The following is a 17,501-nucleotide window of genomic DNA, read 5'->3' as shown; positions in this document are numbered from 1 at the left end:
GCCTTCTGGGACACAGATCCTGACCCCCACAGGCTTGGCTGCACCCTTGTGGGGTTGGGGGGAGAGTAGGAGTAGGGCTAGTCTGGCAGAATGTTCCTGAAGTCTGCATGCTCACCTGTTGTAGGCAGGCAGATGGGTATTTCAGGACAAATACACACCCATGGTTGTGGTCAAAGGGACCTCAACTTCAAGGCCAAATCAAAAATTTTCCCAGACGAAGCCTTTTGTTTTCCCGCTAAAGGAAGACTATATCCAAAGGTTTAAAATGTTCCTTGCACCTTGAAATAGACGAGGCTTTGTTATTGTTTCATCCAAGCACCAGGAGCGTGGTGAACTTGCGGGGCTCTGTTAAATCTTTGGCTCCATTTTAGGTATAAAAGTAGCACCCTGTAATTTGGCCACTAGATGGCAGGAGTCATCAAACATAACGTGAAAATGGCTCACAACACCCCCAAGTGGTCACCAGCGCGAGTCCCAGACAAAGCAAGAGGAATTAACCAAGTTTTGATGAAAGGCATTCTTCATATGTGGGTCTTCCCAAGTTTATCCTTATGTTGATAATGATGTTAGCAAGTATAATTCTGATCTAGATTGTTTCCACACGTCTCCATATTTAAGAACCCTTCTAAGAAAAACCACTTTTATCAGAAAAAAAAATCTGAGACTTTTTATGGAAACAGGGCAAACCCAGAGGCTCTCCCCTTTTGTGCAAAAATGTGTTTCCAAGGAAGTCTCCACGAATTGTTAAGCAAATTCCCTGAGCACATGTGAATTCAGTCATGAGGAACTGATTCAAATTTCATTCAGAGCAATTACTCACAGGTTGGTTTGTTTGTTTGTTTTACAGAGAACCCATTCTCATTCATTCATTCATTTAAGTAATCTCTACATCCCACATGGGCCTCGAACTCACAACCCCGAGATCAAGAGTCACACATGTGATCAAGAGTCACAAGAGTCACACATGGGAGCCAGCCAGGTGCCCCCCAGTTAGATCTTTAAAATCATTAGTTTCAGAGCACCTGGGTGGCTCAGTCAGTTAAGCGTCCAGTTAAGACCTCAGTCAGCTCAGGTCTTGATCTTAGGGTTGTGAGTTCAAGCCCCACACTGGGGCCCGAACTGGGCCTGGAGCCTACTTAAAAAAAAATTCACGGTAAGTTCTTCAAAGTCTTTCCAAGGTGAAGTGAATGGGTTGCAAAATTATTTACCTCTTTTTAGAAAATAAAGCCAGAGGAGACAGGAGTGGGCTGAAGGAAAACTGGAGACAAGGAGACCAGTTCTGGGCTCTTGGGAAGGGGGTAAAATGTGAGTGCATTTTCTCATTGCTTTCCTTACAAACCACCTGGAGATGCAGGCAGTGGTTTCCAGGGTCTGTAGTGAAACATACTGGAATTATTGCTTATTGAAGGAACCATGAACTGCCTCCATAAAAGGGTGTTTGAAAGGCCTTAATTTAGGGGGCACCTGGGTGGCTCAGTCGGTTAAGCGTCTGATTTTGGCTCAGGTCAGGATCTCGCAGTTCGTGGGTTCAAGCCCCACATCAGGTGCTGTGCTGACAGCTCAAAGCTTGGAACCTGCTTAAGACTCTCTGTCTCTCTCTCTGCCCCTCCCCGCTCACACTCGGGCTCTCTCTCTCTAAAAAATAAATAAGCATTAAAAATTTTTTTAGATAAAAGAAGGGACTTAATTTAGGATTAGAATTTGTATGAAATGGCTTCATAGAGAGCTTAAAGAATTAGTGCTTTGCCCTTGCTTGGATGCTGTGATCTATTAAGAAATAAATATTTGGTCTTTGGTTGCTGGCACACTGTTCCTATAACCGTTGGAATCTCCTGGGTGATGAGTGTCTTTTATATGCTAATGAGATGACAGGATGTGGGGGCCTCCAATGAACTTCCTGACAGGGGCTGGGCCCAGAAAGACCAAAGCCTGAAGTAGAGAGTTGAACCTTGCAGCCCCATCCTCTGACTTCCAGGGAGGGGAAACCTACTGGAAGGTGCATTCAGTCACTCTGAGGAGTGACCTGGCATCATCCCATCCGTGGAGAACCTGAATAGAACCAAAAGGCAGAGGAATGCGAATTCTCGCTCTTTCTTCTTGAGGTAGGATATCCATCTAATCATGCCTTCAGATATCAAAGCTTCTGGTTTTGGGGCCTTCCAACTCTAGGAGGTAACGATATTGTAGTCTCCGCAGAGTGGAAAGGCGATTCAGTTAGAGGATCAGTAGACCGTGAGTACTCAGGTAAGGGAGGACGGAAGGGAGCGGTAAAAGTCTCACAGTCTTGTTTTAGGGGCCTCTTGTATCTCTGATTTTTCATTAGCCTTTTGCAATGAATCTTCCAAAGACGCTCTTTTGGCATTTTGAAGCCTTTTAGAGGCTTTTTAATGCCAATTAAAATAGGTAACCCATTCTGTTTGTTTGATTTACTTTCAAATGCACTTCTTAAATGTACAATCTTGTCTAATTGGAACGTTTCCCCATGATGGCTGTTACGGTTCTTGGTTGCATTAGTAGAATTTTGCCATTTTTGTAAATATCTATGGCTTCCAGGCACTGTTGTTCTTCTTTTTTTAATGCTTATTTTATTTATTTTTGAGAGAGAGTGAGAGAGCAGGGGAAGGGCAGAGAGAGAGGGGGACAGAGGATCCGAAGCAAGCTCTGTGCTGACAGCAGAGAGCCCTATGCGGAGCTTGAACTCACAAACCGTGAGATCGTGACTTGAGCAGAAGTCAGACGCTTAACCGACTGAGCCACCCAGGCGCCCCCGGAAAGATTTCTTTATAGTGGCAGATGTCCTATGGTTTTTACTAGTTAAGTTATGCCTACTTAGATTTTGATGTGCCTTTGGTCAAAACAGTCTGAATTTCTTGTCTTAATTTGTTTCCCCAAGTCCCCCAACAGTTTATGCTGTGGATTTAGCTTAAGGTGTTGTGAATCCCCTGATGGCTGCCATCTTGCTTTCTTAGATTGAGGGATACCCATTATTTTCCCTTATTGAAAAAATCCTTCCGTATTCAACCAGACTTACTGTTTCTGGCTGCCTGTGCAGAATTCCTGACAGTTGTAAGGACCTTCCAAAGCTTTTTACCATGTAGGTGAGGCCAGCCACAAACCCAAATGTTGTGGCTCACTAAGTCCCACCTGGAAAAATCTGGCGCTTCTGACACCCCAATCTCCCACCCAGAATGATTAGGACCAACAAACTGGAAGAGCTCAGGATGCAGAATGAGCAGAACTTGATCTGAGAGAAGCTTACCAGAGATCCCGCAGAGCAGCTGAAGAGTCAGCAAACCAAAAGGGCTCTGTGGGTATCTTCACCGCCATCTTGGAGCCATCCCTGGAATCTTCAGCGGCTCTCCTCAGGTTCCATCTCATCGCCAAAACCATCAAATGACAAAACGAAAGCGATTTAGCAATGGGTCTGCTATCCCTTATTCAAAGGAAAACGATCCGTGGCTTGGGGGCATACGCTCCTCACAAACAGTTGGGAGCTCTCCCTGAGGATTTGGGGCAAGAGCAAATTTTACAGAGAGCTTTACAAGAGGCAGCTCGGAAACAGGCCAGGATTGGGTAGGAGGTGGGGGATTTCCCTATAAAAGCTAGCAGGTGTTATTTTCTGGGGTGAAGGGCAAGTAGTTAAAGCTTAGTTGGAGGATGGTGGCTGGGGTATGTTTGGCTTCCTGGACAGGTGTTTCCCATAAGTGCGGGCTGACTTAGGTTTAGATTTGTGATGTGGCCAGACCACTGGGACAGCTTCCTTTTTGTGGGTCCTGATGTACAAATGAGCTTTATCGGTACGTAGTACAGCAAGCAGTGTTTGCTACAGCATCAATTTCCCCTTGACCAGGTAAGAGGTCATGGAGGACCACGTGATTGCCCATAACAATCCTAGCTAATGAAATTAGACTAATTTGTCTTTCAGAGTTGAAGTTGTGTTACTTAGGATTTTTGTCAGGGCCGAGGCAAGTTTGGGGCCACGTTTGCCCTAACAGGGTGATTGCAACTTGTATGGTATGCCTAAAACCAGAGTCAGGTATGCCTTCTGGGAGTTTGTTGTTGTTGTTGTTATTTTATTTTATTGATTGATTTTTAATGCTTATCTATTTTTGAGACAGAGCGCGAGCGGGGGAGGGGCAGAGAGAGAGAGAGAGTGGGAGACACAGAATCCAAAACAGGCTCCAGGCTCCGAGCTGTCAGCACAGAGCCTGACACGGGGCTGGAACCCACGCACTGTGAGATCACGACCTGGGCCGAAGTCAGATGCTCAACTGGCTGAGCCACCCAGGTGCCCCTGTTTTGTCTTGTTTTTGTTCTTGTTTTTTTTTTTAAATAAGCTTGTGTGCTTGGAAGTTTCTGGTAGTATTTTTTCCAGAGGAACATGTTCCCCTGGAGGGGTGGTACATTTTAATATCTAAAAATCCACAATTATATGAAAGTCTGCAAAGTGTCTAATATCACAATTATCCTGAATACACAGGATAAATTAGTGTACGGCTGAGCAGTATAAGCCTATCCATATAAAATGTAGTACCCCAGTTGGGGGTAAACTGTATTGGGAATATAAGTATCATTTATCACAACAAGTAAGCCAGTTTGCTGTCCTTCGTGGTAATTTTTTTTAATGGTTATTTTATTTAAAAAATTTTTTGTAATGTTTATTATTTTTGACAGAGAGAGAGAGAGACAGAGTGTGGGCAGGGGAGGGGCAGAAAGAGAGAGGGAGACACAGAATCCAAAGCAGGCTCCAAGCTCCAAGCTGTCAGCACAGAGTCCAACGCGGGGCTCGAACTCACCAACTGTGAGATTGTGACCTGAGCCAAAGTCGGACTCGTAACTGACGAAGCCACCCAGGCGCCCCAATGTTTATTTTATTTTTAAGAGACAGAGAGCATGATCAGGGGGGTGGGGAGCAGACAGAGAAGGAAACAGAGGACCCAAAGCGTGCTCTGTGCTGACAGCAGAGAGCCCCATGGGGGGCTCGAACTCATGAGCCTTGAGATCTTGACCTGAGCTGAAGTCAGATGCTCAACCGACCGACCCAGGCACCCCCTGGTGGTAGATTTCTTGAGTGAAGCTAGAAAAAATTCAGCAAAGCAGGGAAGGATGTGTTTTTCTGGAAGTAATTTACTGACTTTCGTGGTCAGGAGAGTGTCAATAGTATGGTCTACTCCCGAGTGGCTTGGTTTTGCTGATAGTATTATCATATAGCCTTAGCAGAAGCATTCTGATAATGTGAGGTCAAGGTCTATTTTCATAAGGCTGAAGGTCAGGACTAATGATAGGAGGGAAGTTTATTACATACCAGAAGGGGCCTATAAAAGGGAATCTACCTTCTGCGATGTTGAAAGGAATTGGTATTAAATCACGGTCAGCGGGGTCTGCTGGAGGATGTTAGATCCAGCCATGAGTTAAGTTCAGAGCAGTTGCTACGACCTGGGAAGAAAACGTATAGGAGAATTTTGTATTTCCTCAAGTGCCAGAGGAAGACCACTGGGGGGTTCAAAACAATACGATGAAGACAAAGGAGGTCACATTAACGTGCTAGAGGGCATAAAGAAAAGTCAGAAAATTAATCTCATTCTGTCACCTTGGCTGGAACCTCTCCACTTCTGATGTCAACGGCTTGTTTTGTTGTCGGGCGTAAGTCATCCACTTCTGCTGTCAGCAGCTTCTGGAGGATTCCTAAGAACCTTCTGTTGAAGGTGTTCTGATCGGATGGATTCCAGAGGAGTGGGAGGAAGTGAGGCATATGTATGAAAAGTTTTATATACTTACAAAAACTCAAGTATCAATGTCTTGGGGTTTTACTGATAATGCCAGTTGTTGACCAATATCGAGTAACAAGATACTTAAAAAAAAAGTTTATTTTCAGGAGAGAGAGACAGAGAGAGAGAGAGAGAGAGAGAGAGAGAGGATCCCAAGGAGGCTCCGTGCTGACAGTGCAGAGCCTGATGTGGGGCTCAAACTCATGAATCATGAGATCATGACCTGAGCCGAAGTTGGCTGCCCAACCGACTGAGGCAGGCACCCCAACATCTCAAGGTCTTTTAACTCAGCATTTATTTTATAGGGGTTCCTGGAGAGGTCAGGAAATCTCTTTGTTTCTAAGCCATGTTGACATCGTGGACTAACCTAAAATCACATACTTACTATTCATGTAAAGTATCCTCTTTTTATATTTTGTCAGATGGTAAGTCTGAGCAAGGGCAATTCATTGAGCCATCTGAACCAATTTAATTTCCATGAGAAGCTTATATTTTAAGGAGAAATTTAAGACTGCGATAGCATATCCTGTTCAGCAATTTTTAGCTTTCCTTTTTTTGTGTTCGAACCGTTAACAACTACGACTAAAGCATCGTCATCGGAGAGTCTTTAGAAGGTCTGTCTAGGGCATAGATAATCTCCTAAGGGGCACCTGGGTGGCTCAGTCCATTAAGCATCCTACTCTTGATTTCAGCTCAGGTCATGATCTCATGGTTCGTGAGTTCGAGCCCTGCGTCGGGCTCTGTGCTGACAGCTCGGAGCCTGAAGCCTGCTTCGGATTCTGTGTCTCCCTCTCCCTCTGCCCCTCTCTTGCTTGCTCTCTCTCTCTCTCTCTCAAGAATAAATAAACATTAAAAAAATTTTTCTTTCTTAATTTGAGAGAAAGCAAGCACGCAAGCAAGGGAGGGGGCAGAGGGAGAGACAATCTTAAGCAGGCTGCACGGTCAGTGTGGAGCCTGCTGCAGGGCTCGATCCCATGACCCTAGGATCTGGACCTCAGCCAAAATCAAGAGTCAGCTGCTCAACTGACCGGCCACCCAGGTGCTCCAGAATTGCCCTTTCTTTTACAGGAGCAATCTTTGTATTCTCTAATGGCCATTTCAGGAAACCCAAAGATATTTGAAGCATAAAAGACCTCTTAATAATTTTATTATGTAGCCTGAATTTGAAGCCTGCATCTGGGAAAGGTGAAATCAAGAATAGTTGTCAGAGGGGTGCCTGGGTGGCTCAGTCGGTTATGTGTCTGACTTCGGCTCAGGTCATGATCTTACAGTCTGTGGGTTCGAGCCCCGCGTCGGGCTCTGTGCTGAGAGCTCAGAGCCTGGAGCCTGCTTTGGATTCTCTCTGCCTCTTCCCAATTTGTGCTCTCTCTCTCTCTCTCAATAATAAATAAACTTTTTAAAAATTATTTTAAAAAGTTGCTAGAGACACAGTTTAAGTCGTAAGTGACTAAAGACAAGAAATATTTACAATCAACATTGCAAAACCATACTAGATTATACCCAGGCTCAAGCTGTACTGGGAATGAAGAAAAAGCAGCAGCAATATCTCATATCAGCCAGGAGAGGGAGATGTTTGTTCATTTCTGAGAGTTGGATAGCCTTCCTATTTTGTCTGCCTTCATCACCAACACAGAGGATGCTGGTGTTCTACGAAGGCATTTATGCTCACAGGAGAACAAGGCATAGCTGTGAGTGCCAGGCCAGTTCCCATACGTCAGGGGCTATTTCCATTTTGCATTGGTGATTTTGGACTGTGAGAAGGCTGTCTTACGTATGTGTCTAAGCTGTCCAGCCTTAGGAGGAGCCCCTTCTGTGAAATCTGAATGCAGCAGTTTTGAAATAGGATTTTGAAACCAGGAAACAAGGATGGGTCAAATCTGGACCTCAAAAAGGAACCTGCAGGATTAAAAAACAAAACAAAACACCCGAAAAACCTACCTGGCCCTTTTTATCACCCGTCAAACTTGTAAGAAATGAAGAACCAGCCAAAGCATCACGTCGCATTGGGGATTTTACTGATCGCCACCACCTCTAACCCCTACGCATTCTGTCTGCCACTGTAAACATTATATTTTGAGAGAGAGCGTACAAGCAGGGGAGGGACAGAGAGAGAGGGAGGGAGAGAAACCCAAGCTGGTTCCATGCTGTTGGAAATCCTTAACCGACTGAGGCACCCAGGCGTCCCTACCACTGTAAAAATCTATACTTTCTGACTTTGTGCCCCTGCCTGATACAAACTTCCCTTGTTCCATTTGACGTTATGATGAGTGTTTGTGTCCCAGAGAAGCAACTATAGCACTCAAGAAAAAGAATGGGCTTCATGCAGCTCTCTATGTTGTTTAATTTCCTGTTGGGTGCGGAGGTTACCTAAATAAAACCTTAAAGAATTTTTTTAAATGGGTGATGGGGATGAAGGAGGGCACTTGTGATGAGCACGGGGCGTTGCATGGAAGTCTTGAATCACTCTATCGTGATTCAACTAATTTTACTAATTTTACACTGTATGTTAACTAACTGGAATTGAAATAAAAACTTCAAAACGATGCAGTGAACGGTTTCCAAAACAAGTAAAAAATCCTTGATGTTCCACTCCACTTCCCCAAGTAGAAGTATATTTGTACATACTACCATTTATTTTTAAAAGTGGGGTAGAATGAGACATCTTTCCTTACATAGTCACAGCAGTTTCTAAATTTACTTTTTATTTTTTAAAGTTTATTTGAGAGTGTGTGTGTGTGTGTGTGCACGGGCAGGGGAGGGGCAGAGAGAGGGAGACAGAGAATCTCAAGCAGGCTCTACACTGTCAGCCAGAGCCTGACGCAGGGTTTGATCTCACAAACTGTGAGATCATGACCTGAACCGAAATCGAGTCAGATGCTCAACCGACTGAGCCACCCAGGCACCCCCCCCCCCACAGCAGTGTTTTTAATGACTACAAAAGTATTGCATAATGTAGCTGGACTACAACTTATTTCATTACAAGATGTATCATAGCACATTGCTGTATTTGCTGGCTGCAGAGTGGAAAAATACGACCGTTTGCAGTTTGGCTGTAGTTACCAAATTGCCTTCAACCAGCCGTAAACTGATCATTCTTCCATCTGGGCTTTAGAGAAAGCCTGTATTTGCATACCTCCACCAACAGATCATTTATCATTGTTTTTTTAATGTTTATTTTTGAGAGAGATAGAGACGGAATGCGAGTGGGTTAGGGGCAGAGAGAGGGAGACACAGAATCTGAAACAGGCTCCAGGCTCCAAGCTGTCAGCACAGAGCCCGACGCAGGGCTCGAACCCACAAGCTGTGAGATCATGACCTGAGCCGAAGTCGGATGCTCAACCGGCTGAGCCACCCAGGTGCCTCACTTTTTTTTTTTTTTTAAATCAATGAAAGGCAGTTTAAGGCAGTTCTCTCAAATGTTTCACTAAGTGAAAAAGCCAATCTGAAAAGGCTGAGTACCGTATGATTCTAACTATAGGATATCTGCAAATGGCAAAACTAGGGCCACACTAAGAAGATCAGTGGTTTCCAGGGCTTAGCAGATGGGGAGGGATGAATGGGCAGAGCGCAGAGGATTTTTAGGGCATTGAAACTATTCTGTAGGATGCTGTAATGGTGGGCACGTCATTATACATTCGTCAAAACCCACAGAATGTACAACAGCAAGGGTGAACCCTAAAGTCAACTATGATCTTTGGGTGATTGTGATGTGTCACTGTAGGTCCATCAATTGTAACAAATATACCGCTCCAGGGAGGGGTGTTGATAGTTGGAGAGGCTATGCATGTGTGGGGGGAGGTGGTACAGAACTCTCTGTACCTTTCCATTTTGCTTCCAACCTAAAACTGCTCTTAAAAGACATCTAAAAAAAAAGTAATTCTTGGTTTGTTTAGATTGCATAATCCTCATTACTTGTGAGAACCAGCATTCCCTTTTTATGTTCATTGGTTAACTATAATTTTTTGAATGATATCGGACTCCTTTGCCCATTTTTTTCTTTTTTTAAAAATATTTTTATTTTTAATATTTATTTTTGAGAGAGAGAGAGAGAGACTGTGAGTTGGGGGGGGAGCAGAGAGAGGGAGACACAGAACTTGAAGCAGGCTCTGGGCTCTGAGCGGTCAGCACAGAGCCCGACTAGGGGCTCGAACTCATGAACTGTGCGATCATGACCTGAGCTGAAGTCAGATGCTTAACTGAGCCACCCAGGAGCCCCTAAAGATTTTATTTATTTTTTTTTAATTTTTTTTTTTTCAACGTTTATTTATTTTGGGACAGAGAGAGACAGAGCATGAACGGGGGAGGGGCAGAGAGAGAGGGAGACACAGAATCGGAAACAGGCTCCAGGCTCCGAGCCATCAGCCCAGAGCCTGACGCGGGGCTCGAACTCACGGACCGCGAGATCGTGACCTGGCTGAAGTCGGACGCTTAACCGACAGCGCCACCCAGGCGCCCCTAAAGATTTTATTTTTAAATAATCTCGACACTCAACATGGGGCTCAAACTCACAGCCCCCTGAGATCAAGACTTGCATGTTCCACCAACTGAGCCAGCCAGGTGCCCCTGCCCATTTTTCTAATGGAGCTTTTTCTTTAGCAGAAGACAGGTCGTAAGATGTGATTGTCCTTATCAGTTACGCCGGTATGTTTGCAGGAAGCTTGTAGTTATTCCTTAAAGCCGTTTTTAAAAAAAAATTTTTTTAATGTTTATTTTTGAGAGAGCAAGAGAGACACAGTGTGAGTGGGGGAGGGGCGGAAAGAGGGAGACACGGAATCCGAAGCAGGCTCCAGGCTCCGAGCTGTCAGCACAGAGCCCGACGCGGGGCTCGAACCCACGAACCGCAAGATCATGACCTGAGCCGAAGTCGGACGCTTAACCAAGTGAGCCACGCAGGCGCCCCCACAAACATCATTTTATATAGTGTGCCAGAAAAAGAGAAGGTTATCTGGCAAGCGCCACTGGCAAACTAAGGGGCAGAAAGATGGAGAGACTAATTATTATGTAAATGCCTTTATTTGAACTAATACATTGCTACCAGATTACATCACTTTTCAGAGTTAGAGTAACATTATGATCTTGAAAACTATAGCAAATAGCTGGACAAAGCAAGAGTACATTAAGTCCTACATACATATTTTTATTCTTTAGTGACCACATCTCCTTGTCTTAGGTGTAAAATTGGAAATTCGATGGTACACTTAGCATATCCTGTCTACGGTCCGAGCACACTCTCTCCTCAAAAGTGTCATTCAACAACATTTTTAAATCCAAAGAGAGAGTCTGAGGATACAGGTTGTAACACAAAGAAGCGTATACTGAACCAAGTGTTTTAAGATAAGATGCGTCAATTGTTTACAGCTTGGGTGTGAGAGGCCAGGGTATGCAAATTGGAAGGTCCGTTTTGTTCCTCTACCTATAATGTATGGTTTTTACTTACTTGAAGACCCCTTAAAAAAAGTAGCAAAATCAGCAGTCTTATTTAATGTAATCAAAATATTCTTAAATGTACAAAAAAGATCATGTAGAAAGAATACTGTAAAAAGATACTGATTTTCAGAATAAAAGAATACGAAAAGCTTCTATTACATTCTGCACAGCCAGTTACTTCTGCCAATTTTCAGTACTACGAAGAGAAAGCAAAAGGTACTCCTATCCAAATACCCTCCGACCACAGTTCTCGAATGAGAACGAGCATACTGGATGGAAAGCAAAATTATGGTCTAAGAATATTCATATCCAATCATCTAAGCACGTCTCAAGATGTGGATGTTTTAGGAGGGAAAAAGATACACAGACATAACATACAGCAATGGGAAGTATCCAGGGCAGCAATCTAGGAGGAGAGAGTAAATGAGTTGGCCGTGAGCACATTTTAGGGGTGCCTGACAAATCCAACTTCGGCGATGGGAAAGGGGAGTCGTTTTCATTCAACCTCTTTCCCCCGTGGGCTCTCAGGATGACCAACAGTTCCTTAAGCCATGAGCACATCACCTGGAAATAGCTGACCTGGTAACCATGCACCTGGGAGCAAGGCTGTTTGTATTCAAATTGGTTATTTTACACTCTCTTCATTCCCCTGCCCATCAAGCATGCAAACACGGTCATGACCATCTTGGGCTTTACTTCCACAAGGTCTTCGGGGAGAGCATACACCCGGGCTCCAATTCTTCTAGCCATGGACACCGCGTACCTGTTTTTGGAGGAAACAGAAATTCAGATGAACTTCTTGTTAGCGAAGGACAGGAGAGGAGACGTCGGTTTCCTCTTATCATTTGGCTGGGATGCAAAACTTTCATAGTGTGGGAGTTCGGATGGGAACATTTTGCTTTTTTTGTTCTCTGTTTTGTTTTAAAGTTTATTTCTATTTATTTTGAGAGAGAGAGAAAGAGAGAGTGCATGCATGTGTGGGAGAGGGGCAGAGAGAGAGGGAGACAGAATTCTAAGCAGGCTCTGCACTGTCAGCCAGAGCCTGATGTGGGGCTCGATCTCACGAACTGCAAGATCATGACCTGAGCCCAAATCGAGAGATGGGACGCTTAACCGACTGAGCCACCCAGGCGCCCCTCGGTGCCACTTTTTTTTTTTTTTAAAACGTTTATTTATATGAGAGAGAGAGAGATTGCAAGCGGGGCAGGGGGAGAGAGGAGAGGGAGACAGAATGTGAAGCAGGCTCCAGGCTCCGAGCTGTCAGCACAGAGCCTGACGCGGGGCTCAAACTCACGAATTGCGAGATCATGACCCGAGCCAAAGTCCGACGCTCAACAGACTGAGCCACCCAGGTGCCCCTCGGTGCCACTTTTTAAAGGCATACCTATAAACACCAGCCAGGTGAAACATCGATTTATGTATTTATAGCTTATTTCCTTTTCTATAAGGAGTCTGATCTATCCACATGTCCTATTTTTCATTAGGATGTTCGTCTTTAAATACTTATTTTTCAGAATCTATTATGAGTTCAGCCCTTGTCTCTTCTTTTTCATGCAAAAAATTTTCAAAACTTAGTATTTAGTTTATGGTGTGTGTCACAGTTTTTTTTTCAGACGCTTAATCAACTGAACCACCCAGGCGCCCCTGGTTTTGTTTTGTTTTGTTTTGTTTTTTTGATGTCACTCTTAAGTGACACCAGATTTTTAAGCTCTACTATTTGGGACAGATTTTATCCGCTCCATTTCTCCAATATGCAATGAGAATTAATTTTGGAGCACTGACATGACCTGACAATGAAAAAATATGTATATATAAAATATATATTATATATATAAAAATATATAATTATCCAAACTGGCTATATAATCAATGTTGACAGTTTCATTGAACACGTAATAGGATAACAGACACTCTAAGATCTCATGTGATCTTAGAGAAAGGGGGTGGAAATCTGTGTCACATGTCAAATCCAAGCTGCTTTAGTGGATACAATGAATACTTCCAAAAAGTCAAGGGCGGGGAGTCTACACAGTACATGAACGGAGTGGTCAGAATAAGGAACGGAAAAGGTACACAAAGTACGGGAAGAAAGAACTGATGTGTCCAGTGGAGGAAATTTGCAAGAGCACACTTCAATTAATCCATGAGACATTTCTAGGTGTTTTGTGACACAAATCTTTGAAGAGGACCACGTCACTGAAAAAGGAAAGTTTTTCGGTGGGCTCGTTTTCAGTGTATGTTAGTCAAGCTTTCATGGGTCACCTGTAAAAGCAAGTCACAGTCTAGGTCTTTGGTGGGGAAGGGAAGTGACAGGTGGAAAAGCCCTTGTCAATATCGTTGGCTTGCAGAAAAATTTCAAGGCATAGGTAGTTTCAGTGGAGGGTTAAGCATCCTGCTCATTTAGGGACCAAGATAATAAACTCAACATATGTTGTAAAGGTGCTCTATGCCCGGTAAAAAAGACATCAGTAAACAATGTGTTTCAAAAAAGAATATTTCTATCTACTCTTATCTATGGCATGAATGTTTTTTTTTTTTAATGTTTATTTATTTTTGAGACAGAGAGAGACAGAGCATGAATGGGGGAGGGTCAGAGAGAGGGAGACACAGAATCCGAAACAGGCCCCAGGCTCCGAGCTATCAGCACAGAGCCCGACGCGGGGCTTGAACTCACGGACCGCGAGATCATGACCTGAGCCGAAGTCGGACGCTTAACCGACTGAGCCACCCAGGCGCCCCGGCATGAATGTTCTTAGCTCATTTTCCTCTTGTAAGTCTGTAGCTGAGTCACATTAAAACCCAAAGTATATTATTTCGGTAATTCCCCAAAGCAACAACTGATTGAGCACCTACTATGTCAGGCACAATGCTAGGCTCATATATATTTTATTCATTTCAAAATCTCTAAGTATTATTTGTTCCCAATCTACTGATGAGTCTGAGGCTCAAAGAGGTATCCTCAGGTGACACCATTCTTCTTTTTTTTAAGCTTATTATTAAAAAAAATTCTTTTTTAATGTTTATTTGTTTTTGAGAGAGAGACAGAGAGAGTGAGCGAGCATGAGCAGGGGAGGGGCAGAGAGAGAGGGAGACACAGAACTCGAAGCAGGCTCCAGACTCTGTGCTGTCAGCACAGAGGCCGACGCAGGGCTCGAACTCAGAGCTGCGAGATCATGACCTGAGCCAAATTTGGGCACTCAACCAACTGAGCCACTCAGGCACCTCTATTTTTTTTAAGTTTATTTATTTTGAGAGAAAGAGAGAGAAAGAGAGAGAGAGAGAGAGAGAGAGAGAGAGATCACAAGTAGGGGAGGGGGCAGAGAGAAGGAGAGACAGAATCCCAAGTAGGCCCCACGCCATCAGTGCAGAGCCCGATGAGGGGCTTGAACTCACAAACTGTGACATCATGACCTGAGCCGATATCAAGAGTCGGAGGGACCCTGAACTGAATGCGCCACCCAGGCGCCCCTTTAAAGTTTATTTTCATTTACTTTGAGAGAGACAGAGAGAGAACAAGCAGGGGAAGGGCAGGAGAGAGGAAAGAGAGAATCCCAAGCAGGCTCCACGCGGCCAACGCAGAGCCCAATGCAGGGCTCGAACTCACGAAACATGAGATCATGACCTGAGCTGAAACCAAGGGTCGGACGCTTCACTGACTGAGCCACCCGCCTGGGCGCCCCTCAGATAACGCCACTGTTCAGCGGCAGAATCTGAGCAAGAATGCGGACGTGCCCGGCTCCAAAGCCTGTGCTCTTGCCGGGATATTAATCACTACTATCGTTGGTATCTCTTACTTGGCGTTATTATGCTTGTCATCTTCTGTCAGATTGCCACTCTTAACAAGGTCATAGTTTATGCAGCCCGGCTGGATGGCATCAATTAAATCCACAACCGCCAAGCTGGAGCTGATCGTCTTGTCCTAGTGCAAAAAGGACAATGAACCTGAGAGTTTCTGTATGCACAAATTAACACGTGATTACTTACAGAAAGCTGCCATAAACAAAGCCCAGTGAATTAAGAGAGTCTTGCCATTAGCCCAGCACTAATTCACACTGACGAAGAAACCCAACGGCTGCCCTTCCAAATTACTGGCACTTTCCGGCAAACATAACGTCTAAGAGTCAAATGTGGAATTCTTGCCTTAAAACTCTGAATGGAAGTTGATTTTCCAGCTTCACTCAATGTTCTGTTCACCCAGCTTACGATGATGTCGTCATTAGCTTTCTGCCCGTCTCCAAGGTCTTCCAGAACATTGAGGGTGTATCTAAAAGAAGAAGCAGTGTTGTTGTAAGCGATGAATCACCGAATTCTACTGCTGACACCAATATTGCACTGTATGTTAACGCACTAGAATTTAAATAAAAATTTGAAAAGAAAAACATGAAATGTGGGGGGGGGAGCCTATGTAACTTAGAACTGTAACATAAACTAATAATAAGGAAAACAAAAATAAAAGAGGTGGAAGAAAAGGTCCTAATCTACTTTAAAAAAAATTATTTATTTTGAGAGAGAGAGAGAGAGAGAGAGAGAGAGAGAATCCCAAGCAGGCGCCACACCGTCAGCACAGAGCCGGACGTGGGGCTTGAACTCACAAACCTTGAGATCATGACCCGAGCTGAAATCAAGAGTCAGATGCTTGGGGCGCCTGGGTGGCTCAGCTGTTTGACTCGGGTCATGATCTCATGGTTCGTAGGTTTGAGCCCTGTATCAGGCTCTGTGCCGATGGTGTGGAGCCTACTTGGGATTCCCTCTCTCCTTCTTTCTCTGTGCTTTCCCCACTTGCACTCTCTCTCTCTCTCTCTCTCAAAATAAATAACACTTCAAAAAGAAAAGAGTCCGATGCTTAACTGACCGAGCCACCCAGGTGCCCTAGGTCCCAATCTATTTTAGGGAAAAATATGCAAACAATAGAAAGGCGCTTTGTCTTCTATTTCTTTTATCCCTTAGGTTTGAAAGACTAAAGATTTCATGGAAGGAAATTCATATTATATGAAAAAAAAAAAATTCGAGTAGTAGTGGCTCACCACTGATCTACCCTTTGTAAGTGGTGCTGGCAGGGGGATTTCAGTGCTTTCCAGAGCAAGCCCAACAGTCTATTGCAGGCACCTTTTATACCAGTCCAACAGTGGCCATGACCTAAAAGAAGCTGTGCTTTGGCTGGTGCTCAGTCATAAAGAATGCTTTTAAGCATTATAATTATGAGATCTTCTTTTTCAAATGGATCCAGGGACTGTTCATAATTTTTGCTTTTTGTTGTTGTTTTTTTTTTTAATTCACTGACACTAAATGAAGCTCAAGGCTGCATGCCAGGCTTCCTAGTAAAACAGGTGAACAGGGGTGCCTGGGTGGCTCAGTTGGTTAAGCATCTTGATTTCAGCTCAGGTCATGATCTCATGGTTCGTGAGATCGAGCCCCACGTCAGATCTATGTGCTGACAGCCTGTGTGGGATTCTCTCTCTCTCTGCCCCTCCCCGACTCATGCTCCTCTCTCTCAAAATAAATGTAAAAAACTTAAAAAAACAAAACCAGGAAATATTCACAGTTCTGCTGCCTGGCTTTCAAGGAGGCATCTCCCACTGAACACCCAGCATGTATTCGTTACTTAAGCCCACTTAAGAGTCTAAATGCAAACATTTCAAAGACATAGTCTCTGACACGTCTGCCTGAAAGTAACAAGAAGTAGATCTGCCTGAAAGTAACAAGAAGTAGATCACAGACCAGTACTGCAGCGAAACGTGAACAGCTCGAACTGCGTACCGTACCTTCTCATCAGCTGCCAGACCAAAGCTAAAGTCAGAGTTTGGTTTCCATCATTCAGGTCCTGCCCTCCAATACCGACCAGGGAGAATTTGGCAGGATGCTTCCCCAGTTCAACAGCATAGTTGCAGTTTTCCAGCTGTAAACGCACAGAAGGTAAACGGTCAAAGATTTCTCATCTGTTTACTCCGCGCACATATGTGAGTACGTGTTTGCGACGCGGGGTGCTCCACACATCAAAAGAAGTCAAGACACAGTTCCTGTTCTCAAGAAGCTCAGACTCAAGAGTGTTCTAAATGAAAGAAACACACGGAGAATAAAAACAGCCCGTAACAAATCTGTGTGGCGACTGAATGATCTACCTTTTTCATGTTGGCTCCGAGTTTTGGGTACGGAGGTTTATTGACCTTACTCCAGTCAACAGGAACTTTAATTCGTTCGTACAACTGTAAGATTACCAAGGCGTCTTGTAGGTCACTAAAGATTTAAAAAGAATTCAATCAGTGTTTTCAGACAGCCAGACTTGGTTTCATGAAAAGCAGTAACAGT

The 17,501-nt window shown here is 44.1% G+C and overlaps 1 protein-coding gene across 2 annotated transcripts in view; it reads right to left on the bottom strand.

Annotated features, from left to right (window-relative positions):
- Positions 1-10,762: 10,762 nt before the first annotated feature.
- Positions 10,763-17,501, bottom strand: part of PLS3 (plastin 3) — a 91,417-nt gene continuing 84,678 nt past the window's right edge. For both annotated transcript variants that reach the window (XM_030305704.2, XM_030305705.2), the window contains exons 13-17: positions 17,315-17,429; positions 16,958-17,091; positions 15,336-15,459; positions 14,990-15,114; positions 10,763-11,958 (exon numbers count right to left, since the gene is read on the bottom strand). In XM_030305704.2, coding sequence (XP_030161564.1) covers positions 11,826-11,958; positions 14,990-15,114; positions 15,336-15,459; positions 16,958-17,091; positions 17,315-17,429 — 631 coding nt within the window. In that variant the 3' untranslated portion in view covers positions 10,763-11,825. The remainder of the gene's footprint in view (positions 11,959-14,989; positions 15,115-15,335; positions 15,460-16,957; positions 17,092-17,314; positions 17,430-17,501) is intronic.

This window comes from Lynx canadensis, chromosome X (genome assembly GCF_007474595.2).
Source record: "Lynx canadensis isolate LIC74 chromosome X, mLynCan4.pri.v2, whole genome shotgun sequence".
Classification (NCBI taxonomy): domain Eukaryota; kingdom Metazoa; phylum Chordata; class Mammalia; order Carnivora; family Felidae; genus Lynx; species Lynx canadensis.
Note: the sequence above shows the minus strand (reverse complement) of the source record. Positions and strands in the feature narration are given on the sequence as shown.